Source organism: Gracilinanus agilis, chromosome 1 (assembly GCF_016433145.1).
Source record: "Gracilinanus agilis isolate LMUSP501 chromosome 1, AgileGrace, whole genome shotgun sequence".
Taxonomy (NCBI): Eukaryota; Metazoa; Chordata; class Mammalia; order Didelphimorphia; family Didelphidae; genus Gracilinanus; species Gracilinanus agilis.
Window position 1 is genome coordinate 90,771,846 of NC_058130.1, and position 20,323 is coordinate 90,792,168.

The 20,323-nt window shown below is 39.5% G+C and overlaps 1 protein-coding gene across 1 annotated transcript in view; it reads right to left on the bottom strand.

Annotated features, from left to right (window-relative positions):
* Window positions 1–256: 256 nt before the first annotated feature.
* The window catches only part of CDHR4 (cadherin related family member 4), a 37,201-nt gene continuing 17,134 nt past the window's right edge, over window positions 257–20,323 (bottom strand). The window contains exons 16-19 of the mRNA XM_044676809.1: window positions 20,154–20,293; window positions 1,823–1,879; window positions 1,502–1,574; window positions 257–409 (exon numbers count right to left, since the gene is read on the bottom strand). Coding sequence (XP_044532744.1) covers window positions 257–409; window positions 1,502–1,574; window positions 1,823–1,879; window positions 20,154–20,293 — 423 coding nt within the window. The remainder of the gene's footprint in view (window positions 410–1,501; window positions 1,575–1,822; window positions 1,880–20,153; window positions 20,294–20,323) is intronic.

A 20,323-nucleotide genomic window follows, 5' to 3' on the forward strand; every position in this document is an offset into this window, starting at 1 on the left:
AAGAATGAAGGAAGTAAAGAAGGAGGGAAGGAGAAAGAGAAAGGGGAAGGAGAAAGAAAGAGAGAGAGGAAGGCAGGGAGGAAGGGAGGAAGGGAGGAAGAAAGGAAGGGAAGAAGGGAGGAGAAGTGATATGGGCTGAAGTGTTCTACTAACGCTCCCAAGTAGCTATAAACAATCAAAAGAACATGGAAACAAGAACTAGTTAACTAGTGTGGGGCAAAGAGGCATCCATTTCAGGGCGGAGTCTTCCTTTTTCCTAAAGGGTCAAGGTTGGGGCTGATAGCAGTTGTTCCAAACTGGCTTTTGTGACAGTGTACCACTTTATGCAGACAAAGGCTAAGGTGAAAGTAGGCACAGAGCTGGAAGTAGAGAACTTACCAGGGTCCTGGGCTCTGCCATCAAACTGCTGCTGCTCAGTGGGGAAAGAGGAAATGAGAAAAGTGTTTAGTCGTGCTTCTCTCTTTGCCTGCACACACATACCCCAGCCAGCATCTAGTTCTAATATCCAGCATTGCTGGGCCCTTTGCCTGTTCTAGCTGAAGATGCTGGATATGAGTGGCCCCCTGATTTAGATCTCTTATCCACCAACTAAGCAGCAAACATTTCTTAAACACCAACTATCTACCCCTTTGGAGATAGCTAGATGGCTCAAGAGATAGAGCTCTAGGCCTGAGTTCAAATTTGACCTCAGACACTATGATTCTGGCCAAGTCATTTAACTTGTTTCTCTTAATCCGCTGGAGAAGGAAATGACAAACCACTCTATTTCTTTGTTAAGAAAACCCTATAACTGGTATTGGCATGCTATGATCCATGGGGTCACAAAGAGTTGGACATGACTGAACTCCAACTACGATCTCCCAGATAACATTCTAGGCATTGCAGATACAAAGACAAAAAACAAAACAAAACAAAACAAAACAGTCCCTGTCCTCAAAGAGCTTCTATTCTATGGAGGAGTCAACATGTACACATATTTGTTTAATTATTTTTCAGTCATATCTGACTCATTGTGACCCCATTTGGGGTTTTCTTGGCAAAGATCCTCCAGCTCATTTTACAGAAGAGGAAACTGAGGCAAACAGAGTTAAGCAACTTGTCTAGGGTCACACAGCTAGTATGTGTCTGAGGTCAGATTTGAACTCAGGAAGAAGAATCTGACTCCAGATCCAGCACTCTGTCCATTGAGTCATTCATATATATACATACATATATGCAAAATTATATACAAAAGAAATACTCGGTAATTGGGTGGCAGAGTGGGGCTCCATGAGTAGGAAATGTCACAGGGTAAGTTTTGAAGGAAATAAGAGATGGGGCAGATGTGAAGGACAGTTAAAGAGGGACAGCTCTGTGCCAGTGGTCATTCGTGGAAGTGCCCATTGAAATGGCTGCAAAGTGCTTAGCCCAGTCTCTGGCACAAGGTAGGCATTTAATAAATGTTTGTCTCATATTCTTTCCTCCCCCTCCACCCTGTTGATTGGAACAGGCTTAGTGATACCAGACTTAGGATGCTTCTGGCTTCATCACTCTTCTTTATCAGCTCATCAGCAGAATTTTCATCTCTCCTAGTGCTAGGGGACAGAAAAAAAAATTAAAGGAAGGGCTGGAAGACATCTTCTGGAACTCTAGCATTAGTGATCTTGAACCTCTGGTAAAATTGCTTCTAATAGGGCAGGAGCCTCAGTACAGCAGGTTGTTTCCACTATAGGGTGGCTTTCAGACTCCAGCAACTAGCTTTGAAAGGCAAAGCAGTTAATTGAGGATGATCGGAATGTTGCAAAATTCAGGGAGAAAAGGGAAAAAGAGGTCACCACTTTACCTGTTTAATAATAGAGTCGGGGAGGATTGTCCAGGTGTTTTCAGGTTATGAGCCATCCTAGAATAAAAGAAAGGAGTATTGAGGATAAGTAAATGAAGTCAAGATGCTCCCAGGCCTAGAAGAGTTTCTACTCTGTCTTTCATGATGACATGTTAGGTCTTCAGACTTGATATAGGGATAAATAATTTGGGTTAAAAATGACCCACTGAATTGAAATTCATCTGTTTTAAAGTTGAATTTTGTTGACATTTCCCATCAAAATAGGTGTCTCTTAATGGAATAGGGGCCCTCAAAATACTCAAAAACTAAGTATTTTCACTCTTTGGTAGGTGATGCAGGACAATGCAGGCAGAGAAAACATCTTACACCAAGTTGCTACATCCATCCAACCATTCATCCATCCATCTGTCTATCTATAAGCCCTTCCATCCATCCATCCATCCATCCATCTATCCATCCATTCATTCATTCAGTAGATATTTTTTTCCTAAGATTCTACTGTGTGCACAGCCCCCTGGGCTTAATGTTAAGGGGAAAGGTTGATATGGAAATTCTACTGTTGAAATCAGAGGAAAGAAGATATTCAAGAATAAAATTCTGAAAACACAAAGGGAAACAATTCCAATGAGGTGGAAAAAATGGGACTTGTCTGAAAAGATGAATGTGTATGCACAAGAAACTAACCAACTTAAATGAAAAAAAAAGTACAGAAAAGGGAAATAAGGCCAGGTATTAGTCAATGCTTATAAAAACATGGCCTGTAAAAATAGTGTCAAGAACTAAATAAAGCTCACAATGAGCTGAGATTGCCAAAGAAAGTTAGACAACAAAAAGATGTGGTTTTTTAAAAGTTACAATAAGAAAAAAGATTAAAGAAAAGACCTTAGTTTGGGAAGGTAATAACCAACAAAGAGAGGAGGAAATGCTCCTCAAATTTTTAAAATTTCTTTATTTAGACTGTAATTAATACCCAGATATCTCACCCTCTCACTCCCCTCCCTGCACCATAGAAGGCATCAACCAATAAAAACATACATATATAAATTATGTCTTTCATATTTCCAATTATCAGTTCATTCTTTGGAGGTGGATATTCTTCAAATATTAATTCTGTAGCTGTATATAATATAATATTTTTTTGGTTCTACTCACTTTGATCTTCATTATTACATGTAGGTCTTTCCAAGTTTAAAAAAAATTAACCTGCTCATCATTTCTTACAGCACAGTAGCATTCCATCACAATTAAACTTGTTCAGTCGTTCTTCAATTGATGGAAAACCCTTCAATTTCCAGTTCTTTATTACCACAAAGAGAGTTGTTATAAATACATATAGGTTCTTTTCTTTTTTCCCTGATCTCCTTGAGAAAGAGACCCAACAATGGAATTTCTAGGTCTAAGGGTATACAAAGTTTTATAACTCTCTGGACATAATTAAAAATTGCTCTCCAAAATGGTTGGATTAGTTTACAGTTCCACCATCAAAGTATTAGCCTCTTCATTTTTCTATATCCCTTCCAACATTTGTCATTTTGCCTTTTTATCATTTTAACTAATCTGGTAGATGTGAGATGATATCTCAGAATTGTTTTGATTTGCATTTTTCTAATCAGTAGTGATTTAGAGCATTTTTTCGTCTGTCTATATATGGATTGTTCTTTAATTTTCACTTTGCTTCTATTTCCTCTGCCAAGGAGAATGGCTCTTGTACTAGAAAGGATAAAACAAAAATGTCTAACTGGGAGATAATATCCAAGATAAGTAAGCTTTTAATAAGAGAATATCAGGTTTCTCTTGAAGAATTCAAATCATCTGTCCCAGATGAACTATATACCCTGGACCCAAAATATAGTAAAGGGTAGATATGATTGCTATCAGTAATATTTGAAGGATATGGAAAATGGGAAGGTTAGCACAAGATTGGAGCAGGGCATCCTGATTTTCAGAAAAGGGAAGAAAACAGAATCTAGAAGCTATAGTCAACTAGGTTTTAATTTCTGAGAAAATTCTAGTATGGATCATTATAGAGATGACTGGCAAACTTCTTGAAAGGAACATAATGACTACCCATAGCTTCTCAAGAACAGATCATCCCAGGCTTCCTGCCCCAATCCCAATCTAGAAGAGCCAATGACCAGCACACCTTCCTTTCTCTTTGACTAATCAGCCCAGCGGAGCCAGTGATGGTATGATTGAGGGTCAGTAGACTCTCTTCCTCTTCTAATGCCCTCTCAGATCCCCTGCCTCCGTCCCCATCCATCCCAGATGAGAAATCAGGGGACAAAGGACCAGTGCCCCTAGATTTTGACATGAAACACAGTGACGGCTATAGAAGAACCCAACTCTATACCTACTCCAATAAATATTGACAAAGACCCCAAATAGAGCAACAATGGAGTAAAACAAAGGTAAAAAGAAGTAAGCTCCTCTTCATTTGGTCTAGAACTGCACAAAAAGACTGTCAGAAGCCACTGGAAGCTAAGAGGGATCTCTCATGGAAGTCCAGCAAATAGATCTGAAATCTAAGAACATTAAGCCTCCAACAGGGCAATATGAATAAACAGAAGAAAGCACCAAACACATTAAGGAAATAGTATGGGTTAAGAAACTCAAAAAGTAAACTCAAACGAAAAGTTTGACATTTCTGATTTAAGAACATTAAAGGGGGCAGCTGAGTATACATGTTTTAGCTATATAACCCTGAGCAAGTTACTTAACCCCAACTGCCTAACTCTCCAGTCTTCTGTCTTGAAGTCAATACTTAAAAATCAATTGAAACAACAACTTTAGTTAAGTAGTAAGATATAAAGCAAATAGCTTTTAAAAAAAATTTAAACCCTTGCCTTTTGGAATTAAAATCAATACTGTGTATTGTTTCCAAGGCAGTAGACAGGCAATGGGGGTTAAGTGACTTGCCCAAGGTCATACAGCTAAAACGTGTCTGAGGCCAGACTTGAACCTAGGACCTCCCATCTCTAGGCCTGGCTCTCAATCCACTGAGCTACCCAAAATAGCCTTTATATTACTAACAAAATTCAAGAGATAAAGCTAGAAAAAGAATTTTCTTTTAATATAATTATAGAATGTAATGTCTGGGAGTCTACCTATAAAGACACCTATAGGAATTATATGAATATAGCTACAAAACACTCTTTATAGAAATATAGGTCTAGGAAAAGGGGAAGGGGAAAATCGATCCTAAAGGATTTACAAATAGCTCTTTTTGAGTGGGCAGAGAATGGGGATCTGAGGAAATTTCCATAAATTGGAGAATGAACAAGTTATGGTATATAAATAAATGTAGTAAAGTTTTCTAAAAGTTGTGCTGTAAGAAATAATGGAGGGGGAAGTTTCAGAGAATTCTATTATATTCATACACCATTATCTCTGTTCAACCATTCCCCCATTGACACACAGTTAATAAATGCTATGTACCTTTATTTCCATTTCTTAGAACAGAGTTCATGGTAAATATCTCTTAAAGTCTCATGTATACGGAAAATCACAGTTCAATCATTCCCTTCTCCACCCAAACAGTTATGCAGATTCAATAAAGAATATTTTATTGTGTTTTTTAAAAAAAGAAAAGAAATATAGGTCTAAAGGACTGGAGAAATGTTAATTACTCATGATTATCTCTGAAAACATAATAAAAATGACAACACTATCTAAATTAATTTACAGATTCAGTGTTATACTAATCAAACTACTAAAGGGTTACTTGATAGAACTAGAAAAAGTATTAACAATCATCTGGAGGATCAAAAGTTAAATAAGAATCTTAAGGTAAATAATTTTTAAAATGGGAAAGAAGTGGGCCTAGCTCTAACTAATCTCAAACTAGACCATAAAGCAATAATTATCAAAACTATATAGTTACTGGGCAGCTGGGTAGCTCAGTGGAGTGAGAGTCAGGCCTAGAGACAGAGGTCCTAGGTTCAAACCTGGCCTCAGCCACTTCCCAGCTGTGTGACCCTGGGCAAGTCACTTGACCCCCATTGCCCACCCTTACCAATCTTCCACCTATGAGACAATACACCGAAGTATAAGGGTTTAAAAAAAAACTATATAGTACTTTAAAAAATACAAAGATTAATCAGTGAATTAGATTAGATCTATGAGACCCAGAAGCAATTGATTAGAGCAGAATTGCTACATAGGCTATGGTTAGGCCTATTGGACAAAACTACTAATTAACTGAAAAGTAGGCTGGAGAAAATTAGGATCAGGCCAGTATCTCACATCATACCATAAACTCCAAATGGATTCATGACCTAGAAATAAAAGGTCATATTATAAATAAGTAATAGGAGCAGAGTAGGAGATACATTTTATAACTATGAATAGAAGTCTTGACCAAATGGAATAGAGTAGATCATAGAAGATAAAATGGATGATATTGATTGCAAAAAGTTGAAAAGTTTCTACATAATAAAATCAAGATAGTTAGAATTAAAAGGGAAATGGTAAGTGGGGGGGGGAGGGAGCAATCTTTGAAGCAAAATTCCCTGGTAAAGTTCTGATATTCAAGATATATAGTAACTGATATAACCAAATGATAAGACCAATAGCCATTCCCCAAGAGATAAATAGTCAAAGGCTATGAACAAGCAGTTTTCAAAAGAAGGTCAAGCAATCAGCAACCATATTTTTTAATGCTCCAAATTACTAGAAAGGAAAATTAAAATTAAAACAACTCTGAGATTCCATCTCACATCCATGAGATTGGAAAGGATGGCACCCAAAAAAGGAAAATGGAAATTGTTGGAGGGTCTGACATAAAGTCCAAGTCCCAAGTAAATTGCCTGACAGAAATGCAACTCATCCATCTATTAGCCAAACAATATTTGGAAGTGAATTTGATGGGACAAATGCTCTGCAGAAACTGTGGCCACTCACCTTAGGGACCAAGGTGGTATAGAGAAGTGTGCTAGAAAAAATGTTTTTCCCTTCTTGCTATATATTCACAGTAAATATCCCTTTTTCCAATAAAAGCAAGACCCCTAGTCTCTTCCATGTAAGGACTGCATGTCGTGACTGCTCACCAATCCCTTGTTACTATACAGTAACTACAACAGGAAAAAAATTGTGAAAGACCTAAGAACTAGGACCAATGCAATCCCTATCCAAGAATGATGATGAATCATGTTCCCCATTTCTTGGCAAGTAAAATGATGGACTAGAGGCACAGAACAAGATAAACCTTTTCAGACACTGTTCATGTATTTCTTTTCTTGACTATACTTATTTTTTATGAGAGAAGGAAATAAATGTATGTGGGAAAGTAGAAGGGATAGTGACAATGATACCAAAAAAAAAAAAGAAGAAAAATAAAGTGTTTATGAAGTATTTTTTAAAAACCCAGAGAAGAGAGCAGAAAGTATTTAGAAGAGGATTCAGACAAGCAGGAAGGGCAATATTAGAATGACTAGAATTAGAATGATTGTTTCATATGTACTTAAAAAAAAAAAAACTAAGGGGCAGCTGGGTAGCTCAGTGGAGTGAGAGTCAGGCCTAGAGACAGGAGGTCCTAGGTTCAAACCCGGCCTCAGCCACTTTCCAGCTGTGTGACCCTGGGCAAGTCACTTGACCCCCATTGCCTACCCTTACCAATCTTCCACCTATGAGACAATACACCGAAGTACAAGGGTTAAAAAAAAAAAAACAAAAAAAACTAAGCTCTTTTATACCCCGAAGAGATAATAAGGGAAAAGACATGTACAAAAATATTTATAGCTGTGTTTTTTGTGGTAGCAAAAAATTGGAAAATGAATGTCCTTCGATTGGGGAATGACTGAACAAATTGTGGTATATGCTGGTGATGGAATACTATTGTGCTCAAAGGAATAAAGAACCGAAGGAATTCCATGTGAATTGGAATGACCTCCAGGAATTGATGCAGAGTGAAAGGAGCATATCCAGGAGAACATTGTACACAGAGACTGATACACTGTGGTACAATCGAACATAACAGACTTCTCTACTAGCAGCAATGCAAGGATCCAGAGGAAGGCTGAGGGACTTATGAGAAAGAAAACTAGCCACACTCAGAGATAGAACTGTGGGAGGAGAAATACAGAAGAAAAACAACTGCTTGAACACATGGGCTGATGGGGATATTATTGGGGATGTCGACACTAAACGATAACTCTAGTCCAATTATCAACAATATGGAATTAGGTCTTGATCAATGATACATGTAAAACCCAGTGGAATTGTTTAGGGCAGTTTGGGGGAGAGGGAAAGAACATGAAATATGTAACTAGGGGAAAATATTCAAAATAAAAACTTAAAAAAAGAAAAATAAATAAGAAAAAATAAATAAAAAACCAAGCTCTATCTAATAGCAATTCACAGTGTCATGATTTTTTGTAAAAGAAATTATTCATGTTTATTGATTTTCATGAGGTTCAAAATAATAAAAATGATTAATTTTTGAAATATTATGCCATAGTATTCTTATTTCCTTTTTGACAAGGTTAATAAGCTGAGATAAGAGGATGCTATAAATATAATTTGTTAGCTTTTAATAATACTTTTGAGCAAGTATCTCATATTCTTCTTGTGAAGAAGACAGAAAAATATGGATTACATGATAATACAATTAGATTGATTCAAAACTTCTTAGATGGTTGGACTAGAAGTATAGTCATTAATGGTTTGATGCCAATTTGTCAGGAAGTCTCCAGTGAAATAGCTCAGGGACCCATACTCAGTCCTGTGATGATTTAGATAATGGCCTAGATGGCATGCTCATCAAATTTGCATGGGACCCAAAGCTGGGAGGGATTGAGAGACACTGAATGACAGAATCAGGATCTAAGAAGATCTTAGCAAGTTAGACAATTGAATTAAATGTATGTAAGAAAAAAATTCAGTAGGGATAAGTAGGGAACACTGAGTTCGAAAAAATCAGCTTCATAAATACTTCAAGATAAGAGAAGCATGGATAGATAGAAGTGTGTCTGAAAAAGACCTGAGGTTTTAGTGAATCAGCAGTGGGATCTGGCAGCCAAAAATGCTAATGCAATCTTGGATTGCATCAAGAGACCTAGCTTCCAGAAATGAGAAAGCTATACTCCCTTTTTATTCTGAACTTATCAGCACTCACTTAGGGTTTTGTGTTTAGTTCTGAATTCTTCAGTTTAAGATAGCTATAGATAATCTGGAGAATGTCCAGGAGAAGGTAACTGGATGGTGAAAGGGTCCTAAGTTCATGTCCTATGATGGAATGAGGTTGTTTGACCTGGAGAAGACTCAAAGGGACATGATAAATATGTTCGAGTATTTGAAAGGTTGTCATATGAAAGAGAAATTATGCTAGTTCTGTTTGACCCAAGAGGAAAGAATCAGGGGCAATGAGTAGAAATTACAAAAAGAAGCAGTTTTAGGTTTGATGTCAGGGGGAAAATATTACTAACAATTAGCGATAAGAAGAGGAAATAGGGATGGCAATAGGTTTAAAGATATCAGGATCTACACTTTTATTGGTATACAGAACTCAGGTGAGGAAATTTCCTCTGCCAATGCAAGTCAGAGCTTTCTTTGCAAATTATAATCTTAGAGAATGTCATAGAGTCTTCAGAAGCCCTGACGGGAATTTGAAAAGCAATGCCAAGGACTGATATCCTAAGAACCAGAAAATTACTCTGACCATCACACAAGTGCTACAAATGTAGAGATTGTCAGAAAGAATCCAATTCAGTGACCTTCAGGTTTTGCTTTGTGCTTTCCTTCAACATGTTTGGAGAGTGCAACACGAGGAGGCTTTGCAGATTTCTGACATTGTGAGTGAAGCAAATATTTGTCAGTGTACGCCTATGAATCTTTTTTGTTTCAAATATTTCTTTTGTGATACATGAAATAAATAGCTTTCCTATATCTGATATCTACTACTTTGTACAATGTGACACTCACAGGTTATAGCTCGGGTCCCCAAAGGAGCAACTACAACTCCAGATCCAAGATCACTTTTGGGGTCTATGCTCCTAAATTTATACACACATCACATATACATATATACACACATATATACATATATACACATGTGTATATATATGCATATATATATGTATACTGAGTCATGAATTCTGTGGCCCAGATTGTTTTCTCTGAATGAATCTATCATTTTCTTGAAAAATCACTTTTGTCAGAATCATAATGCCTTCTGATAAATAAGCATTCCCTTTTGTGTTAAAAAAAAAAGGCATATATTTCAGAGTATACCCCTTGTGGACTTCAGCATAGTTAAAAGGTGGCAAGAAATAAAGACTGAGACAATAAAATAGAAATGAAACATTCCATAAATGAGAAAGAATTCTGATTTTTTGAGTAATTCAATTACATATGAAAATGTCTTGTCCCAGCGAACTTGCCCCAGGACAGACTGCCTTACTGCCTTTGTCCTTTGACATTCATTTTTTTTTTTAAACCCTTACCTTCTGTCCTGGAGTCAATACTGTGTATTGGCTCCAAGGCAGAAGAGTGGTAATGGTAGGCAATGGGGGTCAAGTGACTTGCCCAGGGTCACACAGCTGGGAAGTGTCTGAGGCCAGATTTGAACCTAGGATCTCCCGTCTCTAGGCCTGACTCTCAATCCACTGAGCTACCCAGCTGCCCCCTTTGACATTCATTTTTTCAACAAGAATCTGGGAAATGCGTTGAGTAGGTTACCATAAGTTAAGGAAAGGTCCTTCACTGAGGGAACACAGCTCTGAAGCAGGAAGTAATAGAAACTACCTCTCTCTCTCTCTCTCTCTCTCTCTCTCTCTCTCTCTCTCTCCCCTGTCTAGGAGGTGACAAACTTCAGAGCTGAAGCCCCAAAGGAACAGAACTTGAGATGCTTCTGGCAGCTGGTTAAGGGTATCTGACTTTCCTGAAAAAGCACAGTACTAGACTCCAGATGATCTGAGATGGCAGAGCACAGGGAGTCTGGTGAATGGACACTATCTAGCTCAGATGTTGTACCCTGTGAGGAGCCAGCTCAGAAGCCAAATGACTTGCTTGGCTCACCATGTCCAGCAGAGATGACGTGCCCTGTATGGACCAGCCCCACAGCTGAGCGGCCTGCTTGGCCTGTTCAGTAGTAGATCATCAATCCGTCCGAGACATTCTGCTGTGGGAGCCAGCTTAGGTTAGCAGTGGAATGACTCGGAATCACATAATTGAATTGAAATTGAAAGGAATCTCTGTGACAATCTAGTCTGACTCATACACAAAAGGAATCTCTGCTATAAAATACCAGATAAGTGGTCATTCAGGCTCTGCCTGAAGACCTCCAAGGAATGGGAAACCTACCATCTCAGAGGTAGCCCTTTTCACTCTTAGACAATTCTAATTGCTATTCAAGCCTAAATTGTCTCTTTGAAACTTTCACCCATCAATAGGAGTTTAGCCCTCCGGGGTCTAAGAGAACGAATCTAATTTCTCTTCTATATTTTACAGGAATCATCTCTCCTTTAGAGTCTTCTTTTCTCCAGGCTAAATACTTTTAGTTCTTCCAAGTGATTTATATATGTCATAGAGTCATGGTTCTTTACTATGTTGGCATCTTCCACCAGACACTCCAATGTGCATATGTCCAAAGCAACTCTTATCTGTGGTACTGCTGGGCTCAGATGTCCTGCCTCTTTTCATGGTGTCTTCAAGCCAAATTCCCTGGGCTTGATCCTTTCTATAACTCAGCTCTCGATTCCCAAGGCTAGTTGTCTCTTGAATTCGTAATCAGCACTTTTATTTGCCACAGGGATCAATGGAAATGCCTTTACTAATTGATGTCTTGATCCCTGGGACTATTCCTTATTGGATGTAATATCTTCTACTGGATAAGCAGCTCCACTATGAAACAGTGGATGGCACAAAAGAGAGAAAAATCTTCTCTCCAATCCTTGCTGCCATCTGACAGAAGATCACGGGAAAAGGCCCAAATTAAATTTGTCTCAAGGACTGGGTTCTTCCTTCATAGTGGCTCTTCTCAGAACTGTCAAGGGTCCTATTCTATAAAGCTCTCCAGCCATGGCTGTGTCCAGAGCTTGCAGGCTAGCTTTTTAAAAGGCCACTAAAGGCATGGCTAATGTTCAACTAGCCAATGGCAAGCTGAATTCCACGAGGGAAAGTTTCACATTTTCTAAAGGGGTAACAGGACATAGACATATCTTTGCACTTGATTTAACGCATTAATACTGTGGCTCTGTTAATTGCCCCTTCTGTAATTTCAACAATTGGACTGGAGGAGGGACAAATAAATTAATCCAGGGTGTCACAATCAACTCTGTTCCTACTACGTGTAAATATTTCTTCTGTATATATGTATACAGAGGCCTCTATTTTTGTCTCTTGGACTTTCTAGGGAGTCAAAAACACCTGTGACCCCTGTTTTTGCCTCTGAGACTTCCCAAAGCGTACTGCTTCATCCTGATCTAGTCCCAGCCTGTATTTGCTCTCTGTATTTGTCCCTGGAACTTCATGGAGAGCCCCAGATTCATCCTGTCCTTCTGTGTCTTTTACCTTTGCCCTTCCATCAGCCCTACATGTTTGTGGCTTCCTCATGCTGGAGTCTTCCCAGGGAGTTCTGCATTGGACCCTGCATCTTCAGTTCCTCTTTCCTGCTATGAGGTAGACCTCCTGCCACAGGTTGGACATCAAGAGTGGACCCTGGACTGTCTAGTCACCTCCCTCCCTTAGTGGACTTCTTTCCATTTGTTGATAATCTGCTTGAATTCATTACTCCATGATGAGCACACTCCTACCCTATCGTCCTCCCTATCCCAGGGATTCTCAACCTCTGCCTGTCGTTGTAGAAAACGACCCCCGCTTCCTGCTCCTATTGTGCCTTCAGCTGATGCTTCCCCACTAGCCCACTCCAGATCTACAAGCCTCTTCCACTGTGCTCTCTGGAATGCCTGTTCCATAGTTAAGAAATTTTGCTTTCATTTTAAGATGTTTCCTTTCTCACTCCTTCCATCTTCTTCCATTCACTGTAACCCGCTTCCTTCTTGAAGACATACCATCTCTGACCATTTTTCCAGAACTGGTTTGTACTTTCACTCATACCTGTAACTCATTCACTGGCTGCGGTGGGAAATTTAGAATACTCAACACACACACACACACACACACTACCTCTTATCTTCCATCTTAGAATGAATATTGTGTATTGATTCTAGGGCAGAAGAGACATAAGGGCTAGGCAGTATGGGTTAAGTGACTTGTCCAGGGTCACACAGCTAGGAAGTGTCCAAAGCCATATTTGAATTCAGGACCTCCCATATCTAGACCTGGCTCTCAATCCACTAAGCCACCCAGCTGCCCCATAGAATACTCCTTAATCCTTATTACCTCTCATAGAGGCGATCTCTTCTATCACCACTCAGTAACTTCACCTCCTGTGAGGTTGATCCAATCCATATTTACCACCTAACCAAGATTTTGGTAGCTGCTATCTACTGACTTTCAGGACTCTCTCCTACTTCAGTGAACTCAGCATCTGGTTCAGAGTCTTTCTCTCCTCTTTAAGTCCTCCCTTCATATGAGGGGACTTCAACACATGTGTTGATATTCTCTGAAACACCCTAACTTCCTAGTTCCTCAATTTACTTGTTTCTCATGACTTATTCCTCTCCTCAACCTGAGCTACATGCAGAGAGGGTCATGCATCTCGCTATCACCCATAATCATTCTACCACCCTGTTCATGAAATCTGAAGGTCCTGAATCAAACCATAATCTTTTATCGTTCCATCTGCCTTACCACTTCTAAATCTGCCCTTTGGCTTCACATAACTTCCATTCCCTTTACCTATCAGTTCTTTTCAAGGCGATCGCTAGCTATTGTTATACTTTATAGTCATACTTTCTTCCCTTTCCCATCTTGACCCCGTGGTGAACCAGTTCGATTTTCTACTATCTTCTACTCTCAAATTCCTTGCCCCCCTTTTCCTATCATTGATCATTCTCTGCCAGACCTCAGCTTTAGATTACTCCCACTATCTACTGCCTTGACGCCTATTCACATACTGATGAGAGAAGCTGTAGAAAAGCACTACAAATTTATGTTGCATAGACTCATCTGGGCAGTAAAGTGATCCTTTTACACCTTCCTAATTGATTCCCTATCCTTACTCACCACAGTGGCTTTTCCAAACCTTTTCATTAGTCTTCATACCACTTATGTCTGCCCCATCTGCAAACATTCCCCTGAAAAACTCTTGATTCATCCAGCGTGCTTTCGCCCTATATTTCTCTTATCTTCTTTGGTTTAACTCCTTAAGGAAATCATCTGTAATCAATGTCTCCACTTCCTTTCTACTCACTCTCATCTTAATTCTCTGTAGTGTTGTTTTTGATCTCATAATTTAACTGAAACTGCTCTAGTCATTACCAATGGACTCTTTTTTTTTTTTAAACCCTTGTACTTCGGTGTATTGTCTCATAGGTGGATAATTGGTAAGGGTGGGCAATGGGGGTCAAGTGACTTGCCCAGGGTCACACAGTTGGGAAGTGTCTGAGGCCGGATTTGAACCTAGGACCTCCTGTCTCTAGGCCTGACTCTCACTCCACTGAGCTACCCAGCTGCTCCCCCACTGAGCTACCCAGCTGCCCCCACCAATGGACTCTTGATTGGCAACTCTAATGGTCTTTTCTCAATCCTTATCTTTCTTGAGTTCTCTGCAACCTTTGACATTGTTGATTACCCTCTTCTTGATTCTTTCTTCTTTCTCCGTTTTTGTCATTCTCTTGATTTTCGTTCTACCTCTCTGTTCCTTCTCAGTCTCTTTTGTTAGATATTCTTTTAGGTTATGTCTTATAACTGTGGGTATCTCAGAGGGTTCTGTGCTGGGCCCTCTGCTCTTCTTTCTATATCATTTCACTGGGGAGTTCTCATCAGCTTCAGTGAATTCAATTATTGTGATTCTCAGATGATTCTCACATCTGTTTATCCAGATCTAACTTCTCTCCTGATCTCCAGTCTCACATCTCCAACTAGCCGATGGACATCTCCCATGGATATATATTTTTAAAAACCCTTACCTTCTGTCTTAGAATCAATACTGTGTATTGATTTCAAGGTAGGAGAGCAGTAAGGGTTGGGCAATGGGGGATAAGTGACTTCTTTAGGGTCAGACATCTAGGAAGTGTCTGAAGTCAGATTTGAACCCAGGATCTCCCATCTCCACTGAATCACCTAGCTTCCCCCCATAGACATCTTAAACTCAACATGTACAAAACATCATCTTCCTCCAAAAATCTTCCCTTCTTCCCAAAATCTTTCCTATTATTTTAAAGAGAAGCACCATCCTAGTCACCTAGACTTGCAAACCATGCATCATTCTCAACTTCTCACTCTGTCTCACCCTCCATATCCATTCAGTTACCAAGTCTTATCACTTCTACCTTTGCACCTTCTTTCATGGACCCATTTGAAGTCCTCTTTCCTCTGACACTGCTGGTACAGGTCTTCATCATCTCCCATCTAGACTGTTGAACTAGCCTTCTGTTTGGGGTCCCTGCTTCAAGTCCCTCCTCACTCCATTCCATCCTTCACTCAATCCCTAAAATGATCCTCCCAAAGTGAAAATCTGACCAAATCATGCCTCTGTTCAACAAATTTCCGTGATTTCCTAAACTATCCAGGATCAAACAGGAAAAATGCTCTGTTTGCCTTTTACACTCCTTCATAACCTATTTCCTTCTTTCCTTTCTAGTCTTTATTCTCAATGCACACTAGGATTCAGTGTCACTGTCCTCCTTGCTCCTTGTTCCTCCTCAAAGCACTTCCAACTTGGTGGCAGCTGAGTGGCTCAGTGGATTGAGAGCCAGACCTAGAGACAGGAGGTCCTAAATTCAAATCTGGCCTCAGACACTTCCCAGCTGTGTGACCCTGGGCAAGTCACTTTGCCCCCATTGCCTAGCCCTTATTGCTCTTCTGCCTTAGAGAACAATACACAGTATTGATTCTAAGATGGAAATTAAGGGTTATTTTTTTAAAAAAGATACTTTCCAACTCAGTGTTTTTTCCCCTTTGGCTGTCCCCCAACGTACTCCCTCCTCAACTCTGCCTCTTGGCTTTCTTGGCTTCCTTCAAGTCTCAGCTAAAATCTCACCTTCTCCAAGAAGTTTTCTCAGTCCTCCTTAATGCTCACATAGAATAATCACTTAATAAATGCTTATTGACTTAGATTGCCTGAGCAACAAAATGTACGTGATGTTTCCCCAATAAAATATAAGTTCCTTGAAAGGAGAGATTATTTTCTGTATTTCTTTTTATACCCAGCATTCTGCAGTTCCTGGCCCATAGTAGGTCCTGAATAAATGTTTGTTAACTGCTTGGTATATGCCAAAACAGCTAAGTCATTCTATTTTCTGTATTCAGAGACATAATTATTTTTTCTGATTTATTTCCTATATTAGCCTCTCTACCAGTAGCAGGGCTTCTGCTAAACTCTGCAAATTATGTTGATATCTTGTTTCACACCATCGACAAGCCCTTATCTATGTCTCAATGGTCTGTAAACTCCAAAGCCAAAAAAAGTAGCAACAGGGTTAAATACATTCCTTAGTTTGTTCTAGTTTCATCTGATTATAGAGTCTATCAGGAGCCATGGTGCAATGTGAGTGATAAAGGTCAAGGAATCTGATGAAAGTGTTTTAAGAGAAGAGAAAAAAAAGAGAGAAGAAGATGGAGAACAGAAAAGACAGAAAGATTAACAAATTAGGAGAGAGATAAAGGAGACATAATGATCCACAAGATAGATGAGCTTCATTGGAGCCTTAGAAGTCATCTAGTCCAACCTCACGCTTTTCAGATGAGGAAAGAGAGGCCAAGGAAAGGACCTGACTTAACCAGGGAGTAAATAGCAGAGTCAGGATTTGAACTTAGCTTCTCAGAATCTGATTCCAATTTGAATTATATTCTAGAAGTATATCAGACAGACATTTTGGCTTCAGCTCTTCCCTAAACTGCTGCTTGTTTGTTCTTTGTGGTGGGGACAGGAACTTCAGCTACTTTTTTCAAAGCTTCTGACTTTATTCTACAAGCTGACAGCTGTACAGTCCAGCTGACAGGGTCTGCTCCTCATCTACTGGACTCATAGCTGAAAGAAGTATTAACTGGAGGTCAATGAGGCAACGAAGCTGCCATTTTGAGAGTTGTACTCTGACATGTACTGTTCTTTGCAAATGATGCAGTCTGATGTCAAAGAGTTAGTTTTGACTCTTATTCCTAAATCGGCAGCTTAAAATGCTCAAGAATCCCTCTAGAAGTTCATCTAAGCCTCATGATCTAAGAAACAGGGCAGAGCCTGGGCCACCTCACTCTCCATTATTGTTTAGTCATTTTCAGTTGTGTCTGACTCTTCATGACCCTACTTTGGTTTTTGGGTTTGTTTTTTTTTTTTTTGGCAAAGTACTTTGCCATTTCCTTTTTCAGCTCATTTTACAGATGAGGAAACTGAGGCAAACAGGGTTAAGTGACCTGTCCAAGGTCACATAGCTAGTAAGTATCTGAGACTGGATTTAAACTCAGGGCTTCTTGACTTTAGGCCTGGTGCCCTATGCACTGTGATACCTTTACACCTTGTTTTTCCTGTTTGATCATGATTCATTTCTCAACTGAGCTTCTAGTCTTAAGCGCCAGCTCATTTCACCCTCCATTTGACTTGGCTCTCAAGGTTTGCAGGGCATCAACCTTCTTCCCAAGGTTCCTAGATATCTTAACCAAAGAGAAAGGAACTTGATATAGTCAGTTAATTTAGAAAGGGAATAGAGAGGCCAAGAAAGCAGGGTGAAACAATGGAACAAACTGTCTTGAAATTCTTGACATTTTTCAGTGCCTTGAGTTATCCCAAAGAGAGATCCAGATGGATGAATTTCCTTTCCTATCCTCCTTTTCTCTATATACAAGAATACCAAGTCATCAGGTCCCTATGGATAGTTTCCATTGTGACTCTAGGGAAAGAAATCTTTCACAAATAGTGCAAAGGCATAGTTCAAAAGGCTCAGGTATGTACTGAATGATGAGCTCTTTAGCACGATTCAACCCGGTTCTCAAGTTGCATCATGCTGATTTGTACGTGTTGGCATTTTTTTAAAGCTAGATTTCTTGAGTCATCGATGGCACTGCCCTGACTTCAGAACAAACATGATAATAATAAAAAAAAAAGATCTCAGCCAGCATGAACAGACATAGTTACAGACAGAGTGCCTAAATAGTGAGGGAGATCAGACTGCAAAAACTCATCTCTTTAAGGCCAAAACCCTCCCAGGAATGCTGTCATGGTATGAATCATGGATTTCTGAGAACCATCATCTCAGAATAATTAAAATGTCAGGAGCCCTAAAGGGCAATGGAAGGATGCATGACAGTTGTTAAGTAGACTGCAGCATGTTACCAAGGATGATTTGTACGTGAGAATTGGTATAAAAGACAGTCAGTTTCAATTCAAGAAATATTCATGGCACTGTACCAGGTGCCAAGCAGACATCTTAGAAGACATATGTGACTAGAAAAGAAGGTAGAATAGTCATGGATAGAGAATAAGAAAAAAAGATGGCCTGACCATTCTGGAAAATAATCTAGAATTATGCTGAAAAAAGTGACTGACTCCAAAATCTCACTACTAGATATGGATCTCAAGGGGTAAAATAGTCACTGAAAGGTCTCATATATACCAAAATATTCATAATATCACTTTTTGTTGTTTTGTGGTAACAAAGAATTGGAAACAAAATAGATGTTCGTTGTCTGGAGAATGGATATAAGCACACTGTGGTACAAGCATGTAACGGGATATTTAATGTAATAGAAGAAATGATGAGGATGAAACATTCAGAGAAGCCCAGAAGACTTATAAGAACTGATGTCAAGTGAACCGAGCAGAACCAGAAAACAGAATGTGCAGTGACTTTGTTGTTGTTGTTCAGTCGTGTCCAACACTCTGTGACCCCATTTAGATTTTTTCTTGGCAAAGATACTGAAGAGGGTTTGCCCTTTCCTTTTCCAGCTCATTTTACAGGTGAGGAAACTGAGGCAAACAGGGTGAAGTGACTTGCCCAGGGTCACATAGCTAGTAAGTGTCTGAGGCCAGATTTGAACTCTGACTCCAGGCCTGCACCATCTAGCTACCTCACACAATGACTTCACACAATAGAACAGCAAATGTTTTTATAATGACTCAGCATGTACCCAAAGAAAAGATGAGAAGATGCACCTCCCTCTCTTCTTTGTAGAGATTGGGAGCTATGGGTGCAAAACACTGAATGCTATCAGACCTAGTTGGTGCATTGATTAGTTTTAACAAACTTCTTTTTTTTCCCTTCATTTTCCTTCTTTGTTTTAAAGGATGGTTCTCTCAATAGGAAAGGCAGGAGAGAAATATTCAGAAATGAAGGTAATATAAAAATGAAAGTTATCAATACAAAATTAGAAGTTGTTTTTTAAAGGATTTCCGAAAGGAGGAGGGAGACAGAGAGAGACAGAGAGACAGAGAGAGACAGAGAGAGACAGAGAGAGAGAGAGAGAGAGAGAGAGAGAGAGAGAGAGAGAGAGAGAACAGAGAGGGAGGGAGGGGAGAGGAAGAGAGAGAGTTCACAAATGAATAGCTTGTCTTAGAAGATATTGAAAGAACTGAAGGAAGAACTTCCTTTTGGATAGATCCTTCTTAAAGACAGACAAAATTTTCACAGAATGAGAACACGAGGATAGGTTATGATATATTCTAATAGAAGAAGAGCATGGATGATCTTGAGTCTTTATCATGTCCTGACCTGTCCTGACCCCTGTGATGATAAATCCCTGTAGTTTAGAAATCATGTTTGGGTTTCTTTTGAATAGTACATAATGGTAACTACATAATAGTCCCTACCCTCAAAGAAGGCTCACTCATTGGGGCTTGACTGGTTATTCGGCTTCTGGCATCAAAGAAGACTTTCTCAGATCACTTCTTTCCAGTTTCCTGGGGCTTGAAGCCATGACATCTTAAGCAATAATTTTTATTTTACTATATCTACTATTTCATCAAAATGAGTACTTGCTCCACTGAGGCAGCTCACCTTACTTGGTGAGATTCTTACCCATGGTTTTCCATAAGTCTTTGAAAGTCATCTATGCTCCACATACTGGAAGACTTCCATTGAGGCTTTGATTATTCCATGGAGGAACAACAAGGTACTTGGGGTGTCTACTTGCCACTCCTCCCTCTTACTCCATGACCCACCCAGCCCTTTTTACAATTTCTCATGTCTATGACGATATCTTTTACACCCTTTGTTTTAACCCTTTCATAAGCATACTGTATGTAGAGGCCTGGTAGAATGGGAGAAATTAAGGCATTTACCTTCCAGGCCATCTGCAAAGGAGCCAGCCCAAGACAGTGAACAGGAGAATTCCGGTCACCGTTAGCACAACCACAAACCAAGGCTCTGGAGCCCAGTAGTCTTCAATGAGAGTCACTAGCAAAGGTGTGGGTGAGGAAATCTGAAAACAGAGATGGACGTGTCCAGGGGG